This window comes from Protomyctophum parallelum, assembly GCF_964188405.1.
Source record: "Protomyctophum parallelum genome assembly, chromosome: 22".
Taxonomy (NCBI): Eukaryota; Metazoa; Chordata; class Actinopteri; order Myctophiformes; family Myctophidae; genus Protomyctophum; species Protomyctophum parallelum.
This window is the reverse complement of record NC_139714.1, coordinates 31,102,920-31,127,047: the sequence shown is the minus strand read 5'-3', so window position 1 is coordinate 31,127,047 and position 24,128 is coordinate 31,102,920. Positions and strand designations below refer to the sequence as shown.

Genomic DNA, 24,128 nt, shown 5'->3' with positions numbered 1-24,128 from the left:
TCCCATTCAACCAGAATATGCCATAACACACAAGTAAGAGAATAATTAACAGAAGAATGAGTTGACAGCCGTCAGGATTCAAGACAGCTAGGCCTTTTAACGATCAGGTGTTGTGATCAGATCAAGCTTGCAGATATGCTATTTTTGACATGAAAAGTTGTGCACTAATAGCCTAGATAATAGCAACAAACATATGTTTTTATGAACACTGTTTTGTAGAATCGACCTCGGGTCTTAATAATTGCCATGGTTAAAGCCCCGCCGATGCAGTTTCTGTAGCGTGGGGCAGCAATGCATGTAGTTCACCCCCTGAACGTAGCCTATCATATATCGCAGGTAGGCTACAATTTATTTATTCTCCCGTGTTTTGTGTTCGTTAATGCGGTCATTCTCAACGGGGTAGGCTATACCGCGCGGGTGTGTGTGTGTGTGTGTGTGTGTGTGTGAGCGAGCGAGAGAGAGAGAGAGAGAGAGAGAGAGAGAGAGTAGAGTAGAGTAGAGTAGTAGAGTAGAGAGACACCTCCAAGGCTCCAGCGGATTTGACACCCACTCGTCGATGAGGAGTTTGACCACAACCCCCGCTGGGCATTAGCCTATAATACACACACGCACGCGAGCGCGCGTCCACACACACATAGAGAGATCTCATCGAGGGCTACTTTTTGGACACTATTTGCGATTTGTATGTAGGCCCCTATGTATGAATGTATGCATAGTAGTAGCCTATAGATTTTCCTCGGAACAGGAAAGTAGCCTATATACGAGCTCTCTCTCTCGCTCTCTCACTCAGCGAGGCTTCATCTCAGGTTAAACGCGCTTTATTGACAGCCTGGGCAATGGCATTGTCAATTTGTCATTAAGTAGGCTAACAAATACATTTACAAACAATAATATAGGCTACTAATAGGCTATTAACTCTCGCTGTGTGTGTCTCTCTCTATCTCAATTCAACGGAGCTTCATTTCATTATCTCTCTTTCAGTTTTTAATAGCAGTGAGTCTTTTGAAATGCGTTGATGAGTTGACAGGGTGTCGGTACATCCGGACTGTTTGAAGTCTGCTAACCACAGAACCATAACCCCCATCAGTCCCCCACCCCACCCCACCCCGCCCTCTCTCTCTCTCTCTCTCCCTGTACTTTATGGGCGAGTTGAATGAGAGTTCACACGTTGTGGTTGGGGTTTCCTTTCTTTTTACGTCGCCAGACGCCATACCTGTCTGACTTGTTGATTCCATGTTGTTTGTAATGTTAGCAGGCGGTGAAAGAGCATTGACATGGAAAACAACTTCCTTCTCCTCCTTGTAATCCCTATACTGTTGGTTGTTATGGGTTTGATCTTGGCTCTGATCCTTGTAATGCTTTACTATGTTACGTGTGATGTGGTCCATGTGGATAGGATCTTGTAATCCTTACAGTTTTGTTTGCTTGTGATCTAATCTAGGGCCTGATCCTTGTAATCCTATTTTACTAGCTATTAGTTGAGATTGTAATGTCACTGATCCTTAACTGCTTATCAGTGGCCGAAGTACTGTAGGGCTGAAAGTGGTTAATGTATGTTTTGTAATAATAATAAGCCAAATCTATAAACAAAATACACGACACTAGTAACTAAAGTTGTCAAATAATTGTAGTGGCGTAAAAGTACAATATATTTTTCTGAGGTGTAGTGGAATAGAAGAAAAAGTAGTATAGAATTAAATTAGTAAAATAAAGTAAAAAAAAAAAAAAAATACTTCCAAATTGTAGGCTACTTAAGTATGGTATTCAAGTAAATGTACTTTTTAAAATGTAGGCCTACTTTCTTTACACCACTGCTACAGTATTTGTTGACTGTAATGTCACTAGGATCTGATCTTTCCAGTCCTTACTGTTTGTTAATTGTATCTAACATTTGATCTAGTAAGATATCCTACTTACTTAAGACCTAATGCCAAATCTACAAATGCCTTCTAAATCAGTAGTTCTCAAACTTTTTCGTACCAAGGACCCCCAAACAATTTCAAGACTTTTCAAAAATGTTCCAAATAGCAGAACTACAAGCTCACAGCGCATTAACTCCATGCTACCCTGCGAGCTTGCACATTTTTGAGAACCACACTGCCCTAAATCCTAAGCGTTTTCTGAAAAAACACATGTTGCTATATAGCTAAAACGACACAGATGCTCTCCCGGTTTTAATGAGTTGACCAGACTCTAAGATGAGACGAGGGCATGGGGGGGTTGGGTCTGCAAGATTCCTTGCCGACAAATAGAAAAACAACAAATAGTATGGACTGCTGGGAGTGCTCAGTGCTCACATTTCTCAATGAAACAAGAAACAAAATGGAATTCAGCACGATCAACCAAAGCTATAAGGTGCCATATGCTTTCAGCATAATAAGAGAAGATTGCGTTGGATTGGCATGAGAAGATAATCTTTGGTTCCAGTATACCTGCCAGCTAGTGGGTATACTGGTTTGTTTCCCCAATCCATTATCCCACTCTGTCAGACACATGTGTTTGCCAATTATGCCATACACTCAGTATGAAAAAGTTCAACAGTGCAACTCAGGTCTGTTTGACTAAGATTAGAGGGTTTAAGTGGTAAACCCACTGCTCCCCGAGTGCCCATACATGGCCCTGTACTGCTCCTAATGGCTAAGATGGGTCAAACACACCAAACATAACGCTTCCTGAACGGCCTGTGAAAAGCAGTCTTTTTATACATAAAATTGTGTTGGCAGTCCAACCCAACTAGGATCCACGATTTTACGCACAAAATGTTGTCACCGACCATCAGTACAATCGTTGAGTGTGTGATGTCTGAGCAATGCAAGATTGCAAGATTTTTGGGCCCGAGGTCGAATGTCAATCCAGAGTTTTGGAGAGTCCTTGCCTAACTGATTACTGGTGTTTTTACCAATATTTTTTAAAGAATCAGCAATAGCAGAAATACAAGCTCACAACGCAATAGAGGGTATATGCACGTGCCATCGTCATCTTCATACCCGGAAGTTATGCGGGAACGCCTACTGAGTGGAGAAAAACTACTGTACTTTCTGGCCTTGACCGCATATACATCCAAACAGAAATCTGACATCTGATTGCATTAAACGATGTTAAACAACGTTAAACTCACTTTGCCACGTACTTTATGCATATGCATACCCTCTATAGATAGATCTGGCTAGGCTTTTTGCCTAAAGTGTATAGTTGCATAATTGCAGATACCGATCTTGTCAAAAAAGTCAAATAATGGCCAAATATATTGGCTCTAACAGTTACCGTAGACCCTCTGGCTGATGTCCTTTGTGTGTGTCTGTGTGTGTGTGTGTGTGTCCAGGCTCCAGAGAGGCAGCCTTCACGTATGGCATCAGTGCAGCGGGCGTGGTCGACGCCATCAGCCGTGCGTGCCGCGAAGGAGAGCTGTCGACCTGTGGCTGTAGCCGTGCGACCCGACCCCGCGACCTGCCGCGAGATTGGCTGTGGGGCGGCTGCGGCGACAACGTGAATTATGGGTACCGCTTCGCCCGGGAGTTCGTGGACGCCCGAGAGCGAGAGAAGAACTTCCCCAAAGGGTCAAAGGATCACAGCAGAACTCTGATGAACCTGCACAACAACGAGGCTGGAAGACAGGTATGCACATGCAGTACACACATGAGCACCTATACAGTATTATGCGATAACACACACACACACGCACGCACACGCACACACACACACGGGCGGCAGTGGCTCAGGTGTAGAGTGGCCGATAGAGCGGCCGGGAACTGTGAGGCTCCCCAGTTCGTCCTTGAGCAGGAAGCTGAACCACTTTTGCTCCCGATGTGTAGGTTGGTGCCTTGTTTCCTCCGCCATCGGTGTACGAATGGGGGAATGTAATGCACAATTTGGATCCAATTGAAAGCGCACCATTTACACAAACACAAGAGACTGCGGAACACTAAAACAGACTTTTATGTTTATTTGGTATTTGTATTCATATATTTTTAGTCCTATTCTTATTTTTTTGATTCAAGGTAACTGCATTTTGTGGGAAGTTTGAACAAAAGAATTTCACCGACGCTTTTATACCTTGCATACACTAAAGCAATTAGCAGTTTACAGTGATTTTACAACAGCTACAAGGCGTTGTTAGGAGCTGAGTGCCTAAAACCCCCTTAGCTGTTTTAAAATCACTGTAATCCATGACCTTACATGGTTTACAATACACAGCAACAAATACTTCAATCCTTTAGATATACTGTATAATGTGTATATAATCTATGTATTGTATATAAATATTCACTCTTCCACGAGGCGGTGTAGTCCTTCAGCGCCATTTTAGTAGAGCAACACACAGATGCGTAAACATAAAGATATCATTTATTAGCTTCGTTTTTGTGTGTCTACGCCACTTTTTAACAGGCATGAAACAGATGGAGAACCTGGTTTTGCTCCATTTTGGTGATTGTTTTAAAATATATAGACAGATCTTTCTCAGCACACCAGGACTGGAAACAGGGAATGAAGCCTGTAGTCTACCCTGTAGTATACACATTCCAGATGTCTTATTGAAGGAAATGTTCCGGTTTGTGTAATTAGATATTAATTAACTGTAGTTTCATAGGATCTAATTTCCTACATGCTGAGTTTGTGTGTGTGTGACTGTGACTGTGTGTGTGTGTGTGTGTGTGTGTGTGTGTGTGTGTGTGTGTGTGTGTGTGTGTGTGTGTGTGTGTGTGTGTGTTATTTATTGGGCCATTTGGTAGAATGCCCTTGGAGTCTGGTTGGGTCAACAGGTCACTTCACATTCCTCTGGTTCACACGCATGCACGCACTCACACACGCACGCACGCGCACACACACACACACACACACACACACACACACACACACATACACACATACACACACACACACACACACACACACACACACACACACGTGTGTAAGTAAGTCAAAGGTCAGGTTCTGGAGAGTCTGTTTCTAGTCCCAATACGGCTATATAGAGCGGGTGTGCGTGCGTGCGTGCGTGCGTGCGTGCGTGCGTGCGTGCGTGCGTGCGTGCGTGCGTGCGTGCATTAAGCAGGCAACACTTGATTAACGGTAAACCGCTGCATGGTCGTTTACATATTTTGCGGCATGTAGTGCCTGGTGTGCATGCATATGGCGGTCACAATTCATCGTCAACTTTGACCCCTGTGTGTCACTGACCTTTGAAAGTGTGCCCAATCAGAGTGCACGTGTGTGTGTGTGTGTGTGTGTGTGTGTGTGTGTGTGTGTGTGTGTGTGTGTGTCCACTTAACTTAACTGGAGACTGTAACCCAGTGGTTCCCAAACATTTTCACGTTAAGGACCCCCAAATTGACACTCATTAGCCCGGGGACCCCCGGGCCCATAAGAGAAGATTTTCACGGTTCCAGCAGTGATTTTCAACCATTTTAATTTCAAGGACCCCCCCGGTTTGCCCTGGACCCCCGAATTAGGCTACGGCCCCCCATTTCTATCTCTGGGACGGTGGGACCCCCAATGTATATCGTAAAATCTAAGTAAATTTAACTCAGAGTACACAAATTTGGTTTCATTTGTACACTCTCTGAGTTATAGACCCATAAGGGTCCATTTAGACCCATAAGGGTCCATTTGGTTCCTAACTATCATTTATTTAGCTGGGGACCCCCTGGAACTCCCTCAAGGACCCCTAGGGGTACTTCCCGGAGCCCAGTTTGGGATCCACTGCTGTAACCAAACCTCAGTAAGTTAGAGACAGCCAGAAAGAACGTCAGATATAACGTTGGCTGTGGTGCTCCAAACACGTTACTGCATTTATTTGATTTTATTTGAATTTCATTTATTTTATTTGTGTGTGCAGCAGGAGAGAGACAAGGAATGGAGAGAGTGAGCATGTAGCGTATCCGCTTTGAACTAAAATCAATGAGCCAAGTGGGATTGATAACACAAACGCGCGCACGCATGCACGCACACACGCACGCACGCACACACACACACACACACACACACACACACACACACACACACACACACACCTCATGCTGGATATTTTCCCTCCATCCTTTTTAATGTTTGTTGTTCTTTGTCTTGTGTTCATCCAAATGGAAGAGAGGAGAAGATGAAAAGAATATGAGAGCGAGAGAGAGAGAGAGAGAGAGAGAGTGGAGCAGCATTCATTTTGTTTTCGCTTTTTTTCCATCTCTCTGCGTGAACAGGACGAGACAGGGGGCTTTTGTTGAGGTGACAGGGGTGTGTCCTTTGTATGTGTGTGTGGGGTGGGTGGGGGTTTGAGAGTTGGTTGACTGTGACAGAGGTCCATCCCTCTCTCTCTCTCAAACGCGCGCAGCCGTGCACACACACACACACGCGCGCACACGCATGCACACACACACACACACACACACACACACACACACACACACACACACACACACACACACACACACACACACACACACACACACACACACAAACACACGAGAGAGATCAGTAAACACTGTATGTTTGAAAAGTCAAAGGTCATGAATAGGGTTGTGTTGTTCATATCGACAATAATTCTACCATAAATGTTTCTAAATGATAAACTGTCAAAACCAAACAGTTTATGATTAAAGTACAAGAGGAACTTTAAAGAGAGTCAATGTTGTCTGTCTTTGCAGAACAGACAGTGTTGTCTCAATAGGACAGACAGTGTTTGTTTCTGAAGGACAGACACGTAGTCTGTCTCTGTAGACAATTGCTGCAGACAAGTCTTTCATTCAGTCTCTCTATCTCTCACGCACGCACGCACACACACACGTACACACACACACACACACACACACACACACACACACACACACACACACACACACACACACACACCCACACACACACACACACACACACACACACACACAGTCAGTCATCCGTGGAGGAGCAGGGTCACTGTGTGTTGGACACAATAGAGTGTGTTCAGACAGGGTTAAAGGTTAGGGGTGTGTGTGTGTGTGTGTGTGTGTGTGTGTGTGTGTGTGTGTGTGTGTGTGTGTGTGTGTGTGTGTGTGTGTGTGTGTGTGTGTGTGTGTGTGTGTGTGTGTGTACACCCTAGTCATGGCCTACCAACCACCTTGATGTAGTGGTATAATGCAATGTAGTGCAACACAGCCCAAAGTGAATGCAACACATACTTAAGTTGCACTGCACATCGTCACACGTCACCACTGTATCAGTACTCTGGTTCCCCCAAGTGGACAACAACGGGACTGCAACATGTTCAATGGAAACAGCTCCCACCACTTCACCCAGTGGTTCTCCAGAGCAGCTTTTAAATATCAAGGACCCCCGTAACTCTGCGAGTGTACAAATGGAACGACACAGACTTGTGGTTCCATTCGTGCACTCTCAGAGTTACACACCTGTAAGGGTCCACGCTGGACCCCACTTTGAGAACCACTGATTTAACCAGTGAACTACTAGGAAGGAATGGTTGGTGTACACTAGTAAATGTAGTTCTTGGCCAATCACAAATAGGGACAGTGCCCACGCTAGTTGATTCAACAGTAGAGTGAAGATATAACTTCTTTAAACAGTCGGACCCCCATAATGTGTTCAAAAATGTAACACACACACACACACACACACACACACACACACACACACACACACACACACACACACACACACACACACAGATTGTGGACAGTGGATAAACTATTTTGGTATTTTTGCATTACACTCTCGTATGAGTAGGGCAGTGGTTCTCAACTTGACCACCTAAAATAATCACCGTTGAACTGGGGACCGCCCACCCTGACAAGCACAGTTGGAATTGTAGGAGTTGGGCCATTACATTTAGTTTGACTCCACTAAATAGCAGATCTACTAGCTTGCAGAATGCAGATTTCCCTTTTATTCTCTCTCCCTCTCTCTCTCTCTCTCTCTCTCTCATATTATTAATGTTTGACCAGTTTTTCAAGTATAAGTTTGTTGATTACGTTTTATGCAGTCTTTTTTCCCCTGTCCTTTCTTTCTTTTGTCATCTGGGGAGGCCCCCCCCACCACCACCAGAAGGTGGTGGAGGCCCCCACCACCACCAGAAGGTTGAGAACCACTGAAGTAGGGCATAGATTTACAGGGGGGACTTAAAGTAAATGTAGATACAAGGTTTTTACCCGACAGCGGCAATATCTAGCAATCCTGCAGTGAAAGGATTTAACAGCTTGTGAAGGAACATAAAACAACAGGGAGTCTATGATGTAGGCTGGCCCTATAAGCAGTTGAGAGCTTAATAAACAAGTAGAAAGACTTTTAAAATCCACTCTGGAAGACACAGGGAGCCAGTGTAGTCTAGCTTAAGACTGCAGTGTTCCTTCTTTTATGTTTTTTTGTAGTCTGGCAGCAGAGTTCTGAATCAACTGCAAACCTTTCATAAGACCTTTTTTTTTTTTAGGAAGACCTGTAAAACGTTCAGTAGGTTGCAATGCATGAATACATTCCCCAGCATCTTGCCAAGTTAGGAATGGTAGGAAAAAGTTGTCAGGAAAAAAGTTTTCTGCACAAGACTGTATTTTGTTTGGCTTTGATGAAAACAAAACCCCTGGACTCCGAGGCTAGGCTTTGTTCGATGGGTGGGAAGGGATACAAAATATTTTGTGTTCGTGTGTTGTTACATGTCACCACCAATAGATGGTAGCAGTGTAGAATAAACAGCGGATTCATAACGAATGCTACTATAGCCAAGGCTGCATTTAGGTAAGAACAGAATTAAGGCCCCCTTGAAAATGTAGATTCTGGTTTTCAACATGTACATAAATCTGAGTCTTTATTATTTCACGCTGGAGTAATCATCACTGTGTTTTGTTCTGTGTAAAATGCATTCAAACTTCCCTGTGTTTCCCTGTGTCTGTCAATTCAGTTAAATTCAATTCATCGCCAAAGCAAGTGTGAAATAAGAACAGACCAAATGTGTGTACAATTAAAGAAAGATATGTTTAAACGTGCTGGGTAGTAATGCAACATTGCAATCAAATATAGTAGGTAAAATGTACTTAAAAATACAAACTATAGCTATAAGTAAAGATAGAAAAAGTCAGTTTGTTTATTCTATGCACTGAGATATAGTACTACTATAGATTGACGGTCTTTATGGTGGTTGTAATGGAGGGTTTTAACCCATTCTGAACGGGAACCCATTTTGGTGTCGGCATCACGTTATGCTTTAGCTATTGAAAAATAGCAGATCTACAAGCTCATATCGCGCCACCGAGTGGCGCGATACGAGCTTGTAGGTCTGCTATTTTTTGAAAAATCGAAGAACGACTGACATTTTTAGAATCTGATCTCAGGTCAGAATGGGTTAATCAGACCAGTGTGTGTCCGGTGGAAACCTCGTTATGAATCTGATCTCAGGTCAGAATGGGTTAAGCATGCGCACACCGCTCTAATGCCTGGCTTCATGTGTCCCTATGTGTACAGTATACTGTGTCTACTGTCTGTGTCTGTTTGGCTATATGGACAGTACCATTGGGTGACCTTAAGTGGCCTACAGGCCCATTCACACTGACCACTATAACTATAACAATACAAGTATAACTAACAAATAAAACGGTACCGTACAGTACAGTAACAATCACAATAAAAGTATACCGGTAGTTGCACCGCTCAGTTCACATGGGTGTACTACTGTATATGTGTCTCTCATGTCTTGGTACAGTTGGCAGGCTGTAACCACTTAAGCCACAACACGACTAAATGCCCAGGTATTCTGATACAGTTTAGGGCCGAATAGCACTCTCAAGGGTTACACACCGGCATTCCGAAGCCCGTTATTCCGACGCACCGCCATTCTGATGCGCTCAATACTAACCCTAATAAACCGCACGCGGAAGCCACGTAGTCAAGAGTGGTGGATGCGTCTGAATGCCACTCTGTTCCAGCTCTAAAGCTCTGTCTTTCTGTCTGTCTGTCTGTCTAGGCGGCTTACAACTCGGCTAGTGTATCCTGTAAGTGTCATGGCGTCAGCGGTTCCTGTAGTCTGAAGACATGTTGGCTCCAGTTGGCGGACTTCAGACAAGTTGGGGACCTCCTGAAGCAGAAATATGACAGCGCAGCGAGCATGCGCATCAGCAGAAAGGTACAGAAACATCACATGTATACTTCAACTGCCATACTAAACATCCAATGTAAATCTCTTATTTAATGGGACGTGTTCAGCCAGAGGCAGGTCTGGGGAATTCTTGCAATTCAGGAAAGGAAACAACAGATGACTTAAAGTAAACAATAAATAACACTTACAAATTATTCTCACCTCCTCTCCTCTAAACAGGGTAAACTGGAGCAGCTGGACAGACGGTTCAGCGCCCCCAGTCCGGAGGACCTGGTGTACCTGGACCCCAGTCCGGACTACTGCCACCCCAACGCCACCACGGGCTCCGTGGGCACCCAAGGCCGTCTGTGCAACAAGACCTCCGAGGGGGTGGACGGCTGCGAGCTCATGTGCTGTGGCCGCGGCTACGACCACTTCAAGACCTACAAGCACGAACGCTGCCACTGCAAGTTCCACTGGTGCTGCTACGTCAAGTGCAAACGCTGCTCCACCCTCGTAGACCAGTATGTCTGTAAATAATCACCACCAGGAAAAAGCTTGTGTTCATCTAACTCTGAGAGTGTGAAAAGGGAACCACGTGGACCCATTAAAAGGGTCCTTTTTTACAATCTCAGAGTTTGATGAATTTTCAAAGTTTCAGTTCAGATGTGGAAGGAGAAATAGTTGGGGGTTGGATTGAGCGAGGCAGAGGTGGATGCAAGATGAAAGGATTCGTGGATGAGAGAGGGGTGGAGTGATGCTGATAAAAAGATGGATGAGAGAAGGAGGACTAGATGGATGGATCAGTGTGTAAACATCTCAAAAGGGTGGAGAACGAGATGGAGAGAAGGAGGAGAGGACGACTGGGAAGAAAGCAATTAAGGAGGCAAAGAGCCAGGAATGCACGGAGCGACGGATGGACAGAAAAGGAGAGGATTAGTGATTTCTACATCAACTGGACTCGGTCTTTTAAAATAAAGACTTGTATTCCCTGGTTTCTTTCCACAAGTGACTCATTTTGTCGTGATGATGACAAAAAAAAGAACAAACTAACTTTGTTTTTATTTATCCACTTCCACCCCTGCTCTCTAAAGTCTATAAAGAACACTTTTCTACTGTCGGCCACTGAGAGCTGACATGTTTATGGAACAGCTGGACTCTGATTGGCTGGCTGTCTGTGTGTGTGGACCAACAAAACAAACCCACATACATACAGGATGCACAGCAGGATGTCACCGTGTTTGCGTCTCACTGAACATTTGAACTTTAACCCTGGAAGTGAAACCCTTGCAAGCACTGACATCACGTGAGTGTGTGTGTGTGTGTGTGTGTGTGTGTGTGTGTGTGTGTGTGTGTGTGTCTCAGCACATGCCATGTTCAATTCTCTCTGGAATGCTGTGCATGCGTGTAGCTGCACCGATGACACACACACACACACACACACACACACACACACACACACACACACACACACACACACACACACACACGCAGTCACATGCACACTGAGGAACTGAACGGACCGGCGCTGTTGTTTGCTTGGACCTGTCGTCCTCTCCGCTTGGCAGAGACTTCTTCATTCATAATAGATTAGCGTTTTGTGATACTGATAATGTACCATGTTAAATCAACTTCACAGCAACAACATAGTGAACTTTCAATATCTGTGTGTGTGTGTGTGTGTGTGTGTGTGTGTGTGTGTGTGTGCCCGTGCGTGCGTGCGTGCGTGTGTGCGTGCGTGAATGAGTCCATCCAAATGATTGTTGGTGCCAACATCAAGTATAGTTCATCATTTAATGACATTTAATGTGTATACTTTTTGATTAATATAAAACCAAATCTCTATAATGAATCTCAGATCACCACTTGAACCCCAGCATCCCTTTTTTTTGGGAGGGTGGGGGGGGCTAAGAGATTCGATGTAGAGTGAAAAAAAGAAAACAAAGTACAGTTGCAACACACGTCCGTTTTTTTACTAAAAAGAGGATTTAAAACAGCAGTTCCTCACCCTGTAAAGTCAGGACAGACTGTTTCCTCTGTTCCAACGCAAAATACAACAGAATGTGGCATAAATAACAAATACGTGTGAAAACTTAAAAGAGAAAAAAAAAGAAGAAAAAAAAGAGGACTGCAAGTTATTATGGATTACTTTAAAAGTTTTTAATAAATAAATAAATAAATATTAAATAAATAATAGATCAAAAAAAGAAAATATATTTTCTTATTGATTGTGTTGGTTTGTGTTTTGCATTTTGTACTGAGTATAATTGTGTATCTGTTGATAAAAGAAACTTAAAAGAAAACAGACTTTCATCATCCTGTCTTTTTGTTTGTTTCTTTTGAATGTCCAATCAGGTCCCACTTCCTCACACAAGTCGTCCAATCGCAGCTAGTATGACTGTTGAAACGTGGCCGCAGGTGTACAGATATGGTGATGTGATTTTGTCTGTCTTTTCCTCTCAGTTCTTTCCCATTTTTTAACCCATTCTGACCTGAGATCAGATTCATACGAGGTTTCCGCCGGACACACACTGGTCTGACGAACCCATTCTGACCTGAGATCAGATTCTAAAAATGTCAGTCGCTCTTCGATTTTTCAAAAATAGCAGACCTACAAGCTCGTATCGCGCCACTCGGTGGCGCGATATGAGCTTGTAGATCTGCTATTTTTCAATAGCTAAAGCACGACATGATGCTGACACCAAAATGGGTGCCCGTTCAGAATGGGTTAAATGTCTTATCTCTACTATACACTCTCCCTGTCAGCTTTCTTACAGTCTGTCTGTCTCTCTCTCTTCTACACTGTCTGTCTCTTCTACGCCGTATACTATCTGTATACAGTATATACAGTATATCAGGGGTCCTCAACTAGAAATGATGAAGGTCCACAAATATTATTTTGAATAAGACCGAGGTCCGGTCCCATGCGCGGCGTCCATCGGAGAGCGGGGCTCTATGCCCGTTTAGTATGGTCAAGCCAAGCTTATACAAATCAGATCCCCTTCCACCGCGCGTGCCAGAATTTTGGGGGCCCTTGGGGGACATTTTGGGGGCCTTTGCAGCAATTTCACATGAGAAATGTACCATCTGATGTTATTTATATTATTAACTTCTTCCCTCCATTAACATAAGAAACACAATGTAGTTGTGCTGCAGCAACACTGCCTGAATTGAATTGAAATTGACTGTGGCTGGCCTGGCCTGAGCTTAGGAGAGATTTTTTTTTTTTTTTTTTTTTTTATAATTTGCCTAGGCCTAGGGATAGAGGTCCACGACCGGACCGCGGTCCGCCAGTTGAGGACCCCTGCAGTATATCATGTATGCACTGCTGCTGCTGCTGTGTCTAACAAGGCAACTTGTAGGCAAGGGGGAAGTGGACACGGTTAGAGGGTGGGAAGTTTATAAATATTGAATCAGCATCTGCTGACTGCCCTATCTGTTCCCCCACTGTTCCCTCCCAGACAGGTCTGGCTGTGTGCATGTGTGCTGCTGATTACGTGTCATTCTGAAGGCACATGTGTACAAACTGTACATGCAGTAGTGGAAAGTACTCATATTAGCTTAAGTAAAAGTATCAATACTACAATCTAGAAATACTCTGTAATAAGTAAAAGTCCAGAATTCAAAATGTACTAGAGGAAAAGTACAAAGGTTTTGGCATCAAAATGTACTTTGTAAAAGTACCACAAATAAAACTCATCGTGCACATGGTGCACATTTCAAGTTTTCACATGTTTATACATCTTTTGTAAATAGCAGATTTACAAGCTGCGATGCATTTGTTGATCGGCTATTTTCAAATGGCCAAAATGTATATAAGAGCTTAATGTATGTTTAAAAAAATAATAATAATCGAAATCTATAAAGTAACTAGTATCTAAAAGTTTTGAAATAATTGTAGTGGAGTAAGAGTACAATATTTGCCTCTGAGATGTAGTGGAGTAGAAGTAAAAGTATTGGAAATTCTCAAGTAAAGTAGCCTACAAATACATAAAAATTGTACTTACAGTAAGTACAGTACTTGAGTACATGCTTTCCACCACTGACTGCATGTGTGTATTTGTGCGTGCGCATGTGCCATTGAATACAGTATTGAGCAGTTAAAGTGCTGTTGGGTCACAAACTTACAGAAAGTACAGAAGCATGTACAGTACATAGTACAAAGTACAGTTGCCTCACACTAGAGAGGAAACTAAATATTCCTATACTTGCTACCCTTAAAGGTACACTTCACCCTTTTAGCAAAAACATTTATGTTAATGACGTTTAGAGGATTTAGAACCCTTTCCTGGGGGTCTTTATATATGTGTGTAATATGTGGTTTTAGATATTGTAGCAGTGAGCCCAGTGTCTCTGATGTCATGGACACTGGGCTCACTTACTTCCTGGACTAACCCAAGGTTAATCCAAGGTTAATTAAATAAGGTTAGGAAGCGAAGGCCGTATGGTGGACTCCATGTTGCTCCCTGGAAGGAAAGAAGAACAATGAAACGTTTCACACGTTTTGGCCGTGCATTTATTAGATCTTCCTATATTCAGCTATTAGTGTATAGTAGAGTAGACAAACACAAACATTAAATTCCCATCGACAATGAATAGAGAATTGACATCATAGTCATACTGTATGTGTCTGAGCAAATCGGCCTTATTCATCCTACCCAAAGCTTTATACAATTGCTTTACATTGTTTTGGAGACATTTGGACAACTGGTGTGCTGTGGGAACACAGATGCACGCACCAAAACGCCACAGCTTTTCAATTATAGTAGTGAGATTTCGGCTGGAAACTAAAAGCTCATTGGCAAACATTTCTCTCTTAAACGACACAGATTTTGTTTGTAATTCAAGACACTCATGAATTAACTGCGATGGTACAGCTGTGCAAATTGGCATTGTTAGACAACGTATGGCAACAGTTTATGTTGTGTGTGACATGACATCAAACCAGAGCTCTGGTCAGCGTATATAAGAAGTGAAACCCTATAAGATCTTCACTTGGTCCTGGCCCCTGATGGTGAAGCAATGAAATAAATTTGGTCGTTGAGAAACATTGATGGACCGTGAAAGTTGAAATTGAAGATAACAGAGAGACGGAGATAACGAGAGAAGAGAAGGGAAGAGATATATATATATTTAAAGGAAGAATCATTGCATCACAACACCCTACAGTCCATGTATAGCAAAAGCTTTGATGAACGGTGCCAGCCCCCGCAAGGAATGAAACATGTGATCTTCCCCTGTTCGCAGTGTCAACACGCCTTCAATTCGCAGGTCTTCCTCTACAGACACCTCAAGAGATGTCACAACGATCTCTACTGCGACATGCTGAAGAATGGAAAGATCTCCACGGCATGCTTTCAGGAAATGATAAGCCCTGTCACAGACAAGAAAGATGGAGACACAGACCAAGCTGGATCTTACAGTCATCAACAGACTAAGACCTTCTCCTGTACGGAGTGTACGTACGCATTCACATCGCAGGTCTTCCTCTACAAACACATCAAAAGGTGCCACAACGACTTGTACAGCCAAATGCTGAGGAACGGAGATATCTCCTTAGCACTCTTTCAGCAAATCACTTTCTCTACAACCAGCAGCCAGACGCAAGGAGGAGACACAAACCAGCCAATAACTCTCAGTCTTCAACGGACTAAGACTTTAACTCAACCTGCAGGTGAAGTAGTAACGACCCATCAGAAGACTGACACAAGAACGAAACCTCATATATGTAAACAGTGTGACAAGAGTTTCAGTCAGTTAAATCACCTTAAGGTACACGAGAGTATCCACACGGGAGGAAAACATTCCTCTAAACAGTTTGACAAGAGTTTCAACGGGTTAGATGTTCCAAAGTCAAAACAAAGATGTCACACTGAAACACCCTCTGGAACACACTCTAAACAGTGTGACAAGAGTTCCAAAGTATTAGGTAATCTGGAGAAACACCAGCATCACCACACTGGAGAAATACCTTTCCAATCTAGACAGTGTGACAAGAGTTTCAACCAGGTATGTAACCTGAAAACACACCACAGTCTCCACACAGCAAAAACGTCCTCTAGCAGGATGACGGGTGATGAACGTCAACTCCCAGAAGTAATGAGGTTGGAGGCTGTGCCTTCCCCCGAAGTGTTCTCTTGCCCTGACTGCGAGTACGCCTTCAGGTCTCGGAGCTTCCTCCACAAACACTTAAAGAAGAGCCACAACAAGCGCTTCTGCCAAATGCTGAAGAATGGACAGATCCCGATCCCTGCAGCAGACTGTCAGAAAATCACCACCAGCTCTGTGACCAGCCATAAGCAAGCACGCACGCAATATGAACCTTCTTACAGTCATCAACCATTTACCATGACTTTAGCCCCACCGGGAGAAGTAGAGAAACATCAGCTGACCTACACGGGAAAGGATACCCACCTCTGTGGGACACACTGTTGTGAGAAACAAAGTTTCATTGCAACAGACCAACCAATGTTTTACAGTCAGCAGCATGCCAAGACTTTAACTCATCCAAGAGAAGTAAAGACACAACAGTTCAACAATGCTTTAATTCAGCCAAGAGAAGTAAGGATACATCAGCATCAGCAAATGTCCACAGAAAATAAACCACACATCTGTAAACTGTGTTGTGACAAGAGTTTCAGCAACACCAACCAACCAGGATTTTACAGTCATCAACCATTCACCAATTCAGGAAAGACGCACATCTGTAAACAGTGTAACAAAGGTTTCAATAAGTTATGTAACTTGAAGGCTCACCAGCGTCTCCACAATTTAACCACAAACGGTCATGAGGACCAGGTTTAGATATACTGCGTGACGGTGCAGATGAGTTGATTACTTGAAGGTGTGTCGACTGTGAGGACTCACTGTCCTGCTTGGGCAGTTTCTCAGTTACTTCACAATAGCCCTCATTTATCTGTATTTCTCAATCCGTCTATTTGACGTGGGCATAGTTGACGATCACATCTCACGCCCAACTCTCATGATGAAGCATATATACTCACTCAGACAATGTGATAGACATCTGAACATATGCAACAGTCACATGTTAATTTAGAAATATTAACCATCTAACCTAACACTTTATCATATTCCTAACATACCGTAAATAGGTATTTCCAAATGGTTTGCGAGATACAAGTTGCAAGTTAAAATCAAGCAATTAAAAACTAATATTTTACAATGTTATAGGTTAGAGTTAGATGCTTAATCAGTCACCCATTTAAAGTTAAGCCAGAGTCATTCAGACCTCTTATTGCTCTTTTAAGTATTAAAATCATAACATGTCTAAGCGTGGCCAGAGGATTTTCGGGATCATTGTAATCCCGGAAATCATGAATCTTACTACTATTTTTATTTTTGTGATGCAATTTTTTTTACCCCAGACCGCGATTGGACTTACAGAGTCTTGGCCATATTCCATTACTTCATGTTGTAAATTAGAAGGGCGACGCCTCTGAAATGAGAATATTTAACATTTATGTATAATGTTAAATAAGAAATCCAGCACAGCCATGTCTACGCGCACACACACACACACACACACACACACACACACACACACACACACATACACACACACACACAATTATATACATATAATTGTATAAACAACATGAAACTCACCAATATTACAGCTGACATCATCACACATTTTCTGACAAATGTGCTGACATCATCACATTTGGGCAAGTTGTTATGGCCAAATTTAGCCCAATTAGTGTTTTTGTGTGCAAAACTAATGCTTGGAATGGATTCAGCATCATGAAACCCCCCTAGTTTGACATGTCACATGCTACTTAAAGGCAAGCATAAGGAAATTATATTATTGCCTCATAATAAGATGTCAATGGTGGCCAACAGTTGTACAGGCCATTTTCAACACTTTCCCCTCAGACAATTCCAGGCATTTCTGTTATTCAGGATATATTGAAGATGCAAAATCAGCTGAGTTTGGTTTTTTTTTGCAATTAGATTGAGGTTGATCCTGTATTTTCCATAGATTTCTTGTACTAATGGTTAATTTGGTTGTGTGGTGTTTAGCAGTTGTGCTCAATGAACACCATGGCAATTTCAGTTATTGGGAAATAACGACTTAGACTTGACAAACCAGATGAAGGCAGGTTTCGTCAATCGCCAACACGCCCAAAACAATCACATCACAAATCCATTTACACAACTATGCAATCGGTTACTTCCAGGAGGGTGTGCCGCGTGCATGAGATACTTTATCATAGAGAGATTGTGTACTTTTACATGTGTACTCAACAAGTATGCAAAACTTTAGGCTACTAGGCATTGCTACTATACTTGTATCCGATACAGGATAGGCAGGGCACTAGATGTAAATTGGTTATTTTGTCCAAAATGTAAAAAAGAGAAGATATATGAAAAATTGTCTAAGGTACATCATTATCAGACTTATTTTCATCCTTCAATTTCTTGTTTAGGCCCCAAAATGACTGGATATATACAGGTTTTGTAACAATTATCGTGTCTGAGTAGCGGAGTCGGCAGAACTCTTTACTATACTCGGTTACTATACTTTGGTCCGACGGAGCATTGGTCCGATCGACAACCTACCTCAAACCCTCACCCTAACCCTAACCTCCCCCGGGGCAGACACCTAAACCTTAAGGCTCATACATAGTCTGGATTTACGGTGGTGGGGTGACCACCGAACTACAACATGACGTCACGAGCCGCGGTGAAGAGCAAACCACCGCCACCGCTCCAGCCCTTCTCTCTGTTTTTACTCACCACTGCTCAACGTTATTTCAGCTCCGGTGGTCAGCTCACCACCGGAGCGGTGGTCACCTCACCACCGAAAATCCAGACTATGAATAGGCCTTAACCCCAACCCTCTCCCGACCCCCAGCGCACCTCGGACCATGCTCTCCGTCGGATCATAGTATGCCTCCCCATTTGGCTATGGCTGTTCTTAGGCGAAGGAGTGTTCGTGCAAAACTAATGCTTGCAATTGATTCAGAATCATGAATAACCCTATAATTTGACATGTCACATATGGTACCTAATTATTTTATTTTTATGTTTGCCATATAGCCTATATAGGCTTTTAATGGTACCCCAACTGAATTTACCTTGATCCACAATTTATATAATACTCTATTTTTATCCCATTCTGACCGGGCACCCATTTTGGTGTCGGCATCATGTTATGCTTTAGCTATTGAAAAATAGCAGATCTACAAGCTCATATCGCGCCACCGAGTGGCGCGATACGAGCTTGTAGGTCTGCTATTTTTGGAAAAATCGAAGAACGACTGACATTTTTAGAATCTGATCTCAGGTCAGAATGGGTTCATCAGACCAGTGTCACAGTGTGTGTCCGGCGGAAACCTCGTATGAATCTGATCTCAGGTCAGAATGGGTTCATCAGACCAGTGTCACAGTGTGTGTCCGGCGGAAACCTCGTATGAATCTGATCTCAGGTCAGAATGGGTTCATCAGACCAGTGTCACAGTGTGTGTCCGGCGGAAACCTCATATGAATCTGATCTCAGGTCAGAATGGGTTCATCAGACCAGTGTCACAGTGTGTGTCCGGCGGAAACCTCGTATGAATCTGATCTCAGGTCAGAATAGGCCTACAGCGTTTTTGTCCTGAACTCGTGTCACATTTTCCATTGACATTACGTCTTATGTGTCCTGAACAAATGGGCTTTTTGTGGAAACACAAACAACTGCCATTGACACTGAAAGGAACATTTACCATATGTAGACGAGCAAATCGGCTATTTTGTCCTAAAACACAAACATTAAATGCCTTTGACAATAAATGGACCATTTTGAGTGTCTGTGTAAACACAAACATTGTGTAAACACAAACATTGTGTAACACAAACATTGTGTAACACAAACATTGATGATGAAGGTGGACGCGTGTGTCAAATTTGAAGTTGGTGGGGTGAACGGTTCTCGCACGCACGCACACACACACGCACACACACACACACACACACACACACGCACACACACACACACACACACACACACACACACGGTGCATTTATTGTAGGATGATTAGGCCTATACCCCAATCTGGGAACCTATTGACAAAACAAAGGAAAAACAGCACCCTGGTTGACTAGGCCTACGGTAGTCTCCGTAGGCCGCCTACCCTAATGTTTATTGCTAATTCCACACCGTTCTTGTCCGAAGACAGACTGACTGTAGGCCTATATTATGATAGGCTAGCCTAGTTGTCTGAGAAGTAATACGCTGGTTATTTTGTAGGTGGGAAAGGCAGTAGCCTACTTCTAAATCCTACTGAATTGCTTCATAATGTTGCTCCCAGACAGTACAGCAGTTTGATCAAACATTGCTCAATACTGCACTAACAATAAACCCTCTGACTGGGTTGATTCCATTTCTGTATCTCTCTTCTTATCAAATCAATATTGGCAACAGTTCATTTGTTTTACTGCACATAGCCTAAACACACCATGTATGCATGCTGCTCAGCTGCTCTATTCAACTTTGGCCTTTTATACATCAATCAAACAGATCAAAGCAGATAAAACTACATAACCCAGATTAAACCAAATACCAATTCTGAACAACATCTTCGCCTCCGGTGTCCAGATCCCATGTCCTGGAGGGATGGTGCCGTGATTGGTTAGTTGATCCACAGCTTGCTGTCAAAGTCCAGTTTGACCTGATAAAAACTAAACTATCATCAATATGAACTTATTCACCCTTGTGTGGGTGTAATACATTTACAACATCAACCACTTATCATAATAAAAACAAACAAATTGTCCCTGCGGTGGACCATATTGATTGATTGATTGATTGATTGATCGATTGATCAAAATTCTTCCGAGGTAGCCTATTTATTTTACCGTTCACTAAATGCTGCCTTACATTACAGGACTGTTTCGCGACATACTAAAATACTAAATCCATCACGGGTTGTGGTTATAACCACGCCCCCGGGGCCAGTTAAACTGACTGAGGTTAAGGTTAGGGTTAGGTTTAGTTTGTGGTTACTTTGTAGCCTATCATGCCTCGTACGTACGACGGTGTCCTCCCGGGGCATGGGATATATAGGTCACCGTGGAGACACAGGATTCAGAGCGTTCTGATTGGTGGAACGCCGCTCATGCGAGGGGCGTCACGCGCAGATTGGCTTGCTGACGTCGTGGCGAGCGAGAGAGAGAGAGACACCGAAGAGAGAGAGAGAGAGAGAGAGAGAGAGAAACAGACAGGAGAGTACATACATCACAGCACAACTCTGTGTAGACGTTACCAAACCAAGACAACACTCTCTGCTACGCGCTCCATCTGGACTAAAGGTAAATTATATTCACACAACTTCATCACTCTTCCTTTCTCTTTGTTACTTTCTCTGTCTTTCTCTCTCTCTCTCTCTCGTTATGTCTCTTTCTTTGTTGTTTGAGGCTGCCTGTTTTTGTCTCCTGTCTGTGCTAGCAGCAGCAGCTCCTGCTATCCAGTTAGCTTTGTGTGTCGTTCTTTGATAAAAACAACACCGTGTAAGCGTTTATCAACACGCGAAACACTTGTAAACAACGCGTGACGGTCGGAAAACACAACATGGAGCCAGTTAAAGGACGTGGAAGTGGTCCTGCACTGCTGTCACAGCGACAGACAAAGACAGACACACACACACACACACACACACACACACACACACACACACACACACACACACACACACACACACACACACACACACACACACACACACACACACACACACACACACACACACACACACACAGACACCGTGACACACTGTCTGCTACTGTTAGCCCCACTACTAGCTGCGTTGTAAACAACCTTCCCCACACAACGGATATATGTGTACAAAAAAATGTCTCAAATTTGAAATAATGAGAGATTCATATTAACAACAATTTACTCTCTACCACAACAGAGAGGGAGATAATTGACACTGGCTCACACAATACACAATACACAAAAGCAGACAATAGATTTTTGTTAAAAATGACATTAAGACATGTACAATAACCAACATGCATTGCTTATAGAATCGCATATCTATATAGCTATAGTCTGGTTTGGGGTCTGTTGCTCACCAGGGTGTTGTTGCCTGCTGTACACACTAGAGTCTAGTGACTACTAGACACACAGAGCTTTGTGAAACTGTAGCTCATTTTTGCTGCTTGTTTTGAACTCGTTTGTGCAATATGTCAATTTTATTTGCATTATGTTCAATTGTCATTCTAAGGTCCAGGCTGTGTTTTTTAGAGATCAACTTTAATCTGAACAAGTATGTCTCTTCCATCATCATCAATCAATAACGTTTTATCAGCGGGCACAGGCGGTGCTATTTTGATCAACTTTTTTTATCAGCATGACTCCCATCAAGCCTGACTGTTGCATTTCTTGGACCTTGTAACTTTGTCCTGTCACCAAGCTAATTTTAACCCATTCTGTACGGGAACCCATTTTGGTGTCAGCATCATGTCGTGCTTTACCTATTGAAAAATAGCAGATCTACAAGCTCATATCGCGCCACCGAGTGGCGCGATACGAGCTTGTAGGTCTGCTATTTTTGAAAAATCGAAGAACGACTGACATTTTTTTACAATCTGATCTCAGGTCAGAATGGGTTAAAGATCACAAGTTTGGGTTTACGCAACCTTCCTTTATGTCGGACGTGCAGTTCTCCCAAACAGCCTCCCATAGATAAATACGCCTTATCCATCATAGTTGCCTGACAGGTAGTTAAAACATCACAATGCTCATGTCGACTCATCTCTCTCAGGGGCACCTGAACTTGTTCAGCCACTGTGGTTTGGTTGGTTCCCATATTGACCTGCCAAATATGCATTATTTAACCAGTCAACTGTGTGTGTGTCAACTGTCTATTCTAAAGATCAGAATCCGTGAACCATGACTGTTGAGCTGTCAGTCAGTGGTTGGTAACAGGTCTGTCACGATCATGAAACTTTACTCGATGACTAATTGTCACATAAATAATTGCGATTAACGATTTAAATGTGGGGTTTTTTTGGGCATTGCATATTAGAAGATATGAAATAAAAACTAATAATTAGGACTTTTTTTTTAATTCAGTTTGGCTTTTAGGCTTTGAACAAAACAACAAAAGACAAATATATAACAACTTTATATTTCCCCCCCAAAAAATTATATAGCTGAAATAGTCAATTTATAACCGTAGAACGTGCCACATTGCAACAACGCGTAAGTTTGTAGATAAAAAATATATACCGGTATATATGAAAATGTATGAGCATTTTTCAACATAAGATTATAACACGGACCACAAACGATTTGTATTTATTCCTAGATCAGTGGTTCTCAAACTTACAGATGGAACCAAATGGACCTGTACTGTAGGTCCATCTGTACACTCAGAGTTCCAGACCTCCCTAAGGGTCCATTTGGAACCGCCTCACAGAACCCTGAGCGTTCCTGGACCCCACTTTGAGAGACACTGTCCTAGATTTGTATCGGGGAAGGGAAAAACAAATGACATTAATGGTACATCTCTATTTATGGGAGTGGGTCGTTCTTTTCCTGATAAGATATATATCCAGATGCTATGATATATATATCGTTTAAACCCATTCTGACCTGAGATCAGATTCTAAAAATGTCCTCTACATCCTGACAGTTTCATTATTAACCCATTCTGACCTGAGATCAGATTCTAAAAGTGTCTTAGGTTTTAAAAAAATAGCAGACCTACAAGCTCGTATCGCGCCACTCGGTGGCGCGATATGAGCTTGTAGATCTGCTATTTTTCAATAGCTAAAGCATAACATGATGCTAACACCAAAATGGGTTCCCGTTCAGAATGGGTTAATGCAAGGTGGTGTAGATCTAAATTACAGTACAAAACCAACTAGATATTTATAATCTTGGATTTCCAGTCCAAATGATGGCTTGTCATATGGTTGGCAAAATAGATTAACTTGGATTTCCAGTCCAAATGATGGCTTGTCATATGGTTGGCAAAATAGATTAACTATGTGGCTGTCATCAATACTTTAATCGAACAGTTTGAACCATTATTGTTTAGTCAAACAGGTTATAAGCAGCCCTTTGCCCTGCCAG

General features: G+C 42.8%; 2 protein-coding genes across 4 annotated transcripts in view; both read left to right on the top strand.

Annotated features, from left to right (window-relative positions):
- Nucleotides 1-12,319, top strand: part of wnt5b (wingless-type MMTV integration site family, member 5b) — a 55,118-nt gene extending 42,799 nt beyond the window's left edge. For all 3 annotated transcript variants that reach the window (XM_083757723.1, XM_083757724.1, XM_083757725.1), the window contains 3 exons: nucleotides 3,323-3,615; nucleotides 9,929-10,087; nucleotides 10,280-12,319. In XM_083757723.1, coding sequence (XP_083613849.1) covers nucleotides 3,323-3,615; nucleotides 9,929-10,087; nucleotides 10,280-10,579 — 752 coding nt within the window. In that variant the 3' untranslated portion in view covers nucleotides 10,580-12,319. The remainder of the gene's footprint in view (nucleotides 1-3,322; nucleotides 3,616-9,928; nucleotides 10,088-10,279) is intronic.
- An 8,931-nt stretch (nucleotides 12,320-21,250) lies between these two features.
- The window catches only part of LOC310853536 (adiponectin receptor protein 2-like), a 37,324-nt gene continuing 34,446 nt past the window's right edge, over nucleotides 21,251-24,128 (top strand). Inside the window, 1 exon segment of the mRNA XM_083757917.1 lies at nucleotides 21,251-21,355. The gene's annotated coding sequence lies outside the window, so the exon portion shown is untranslated.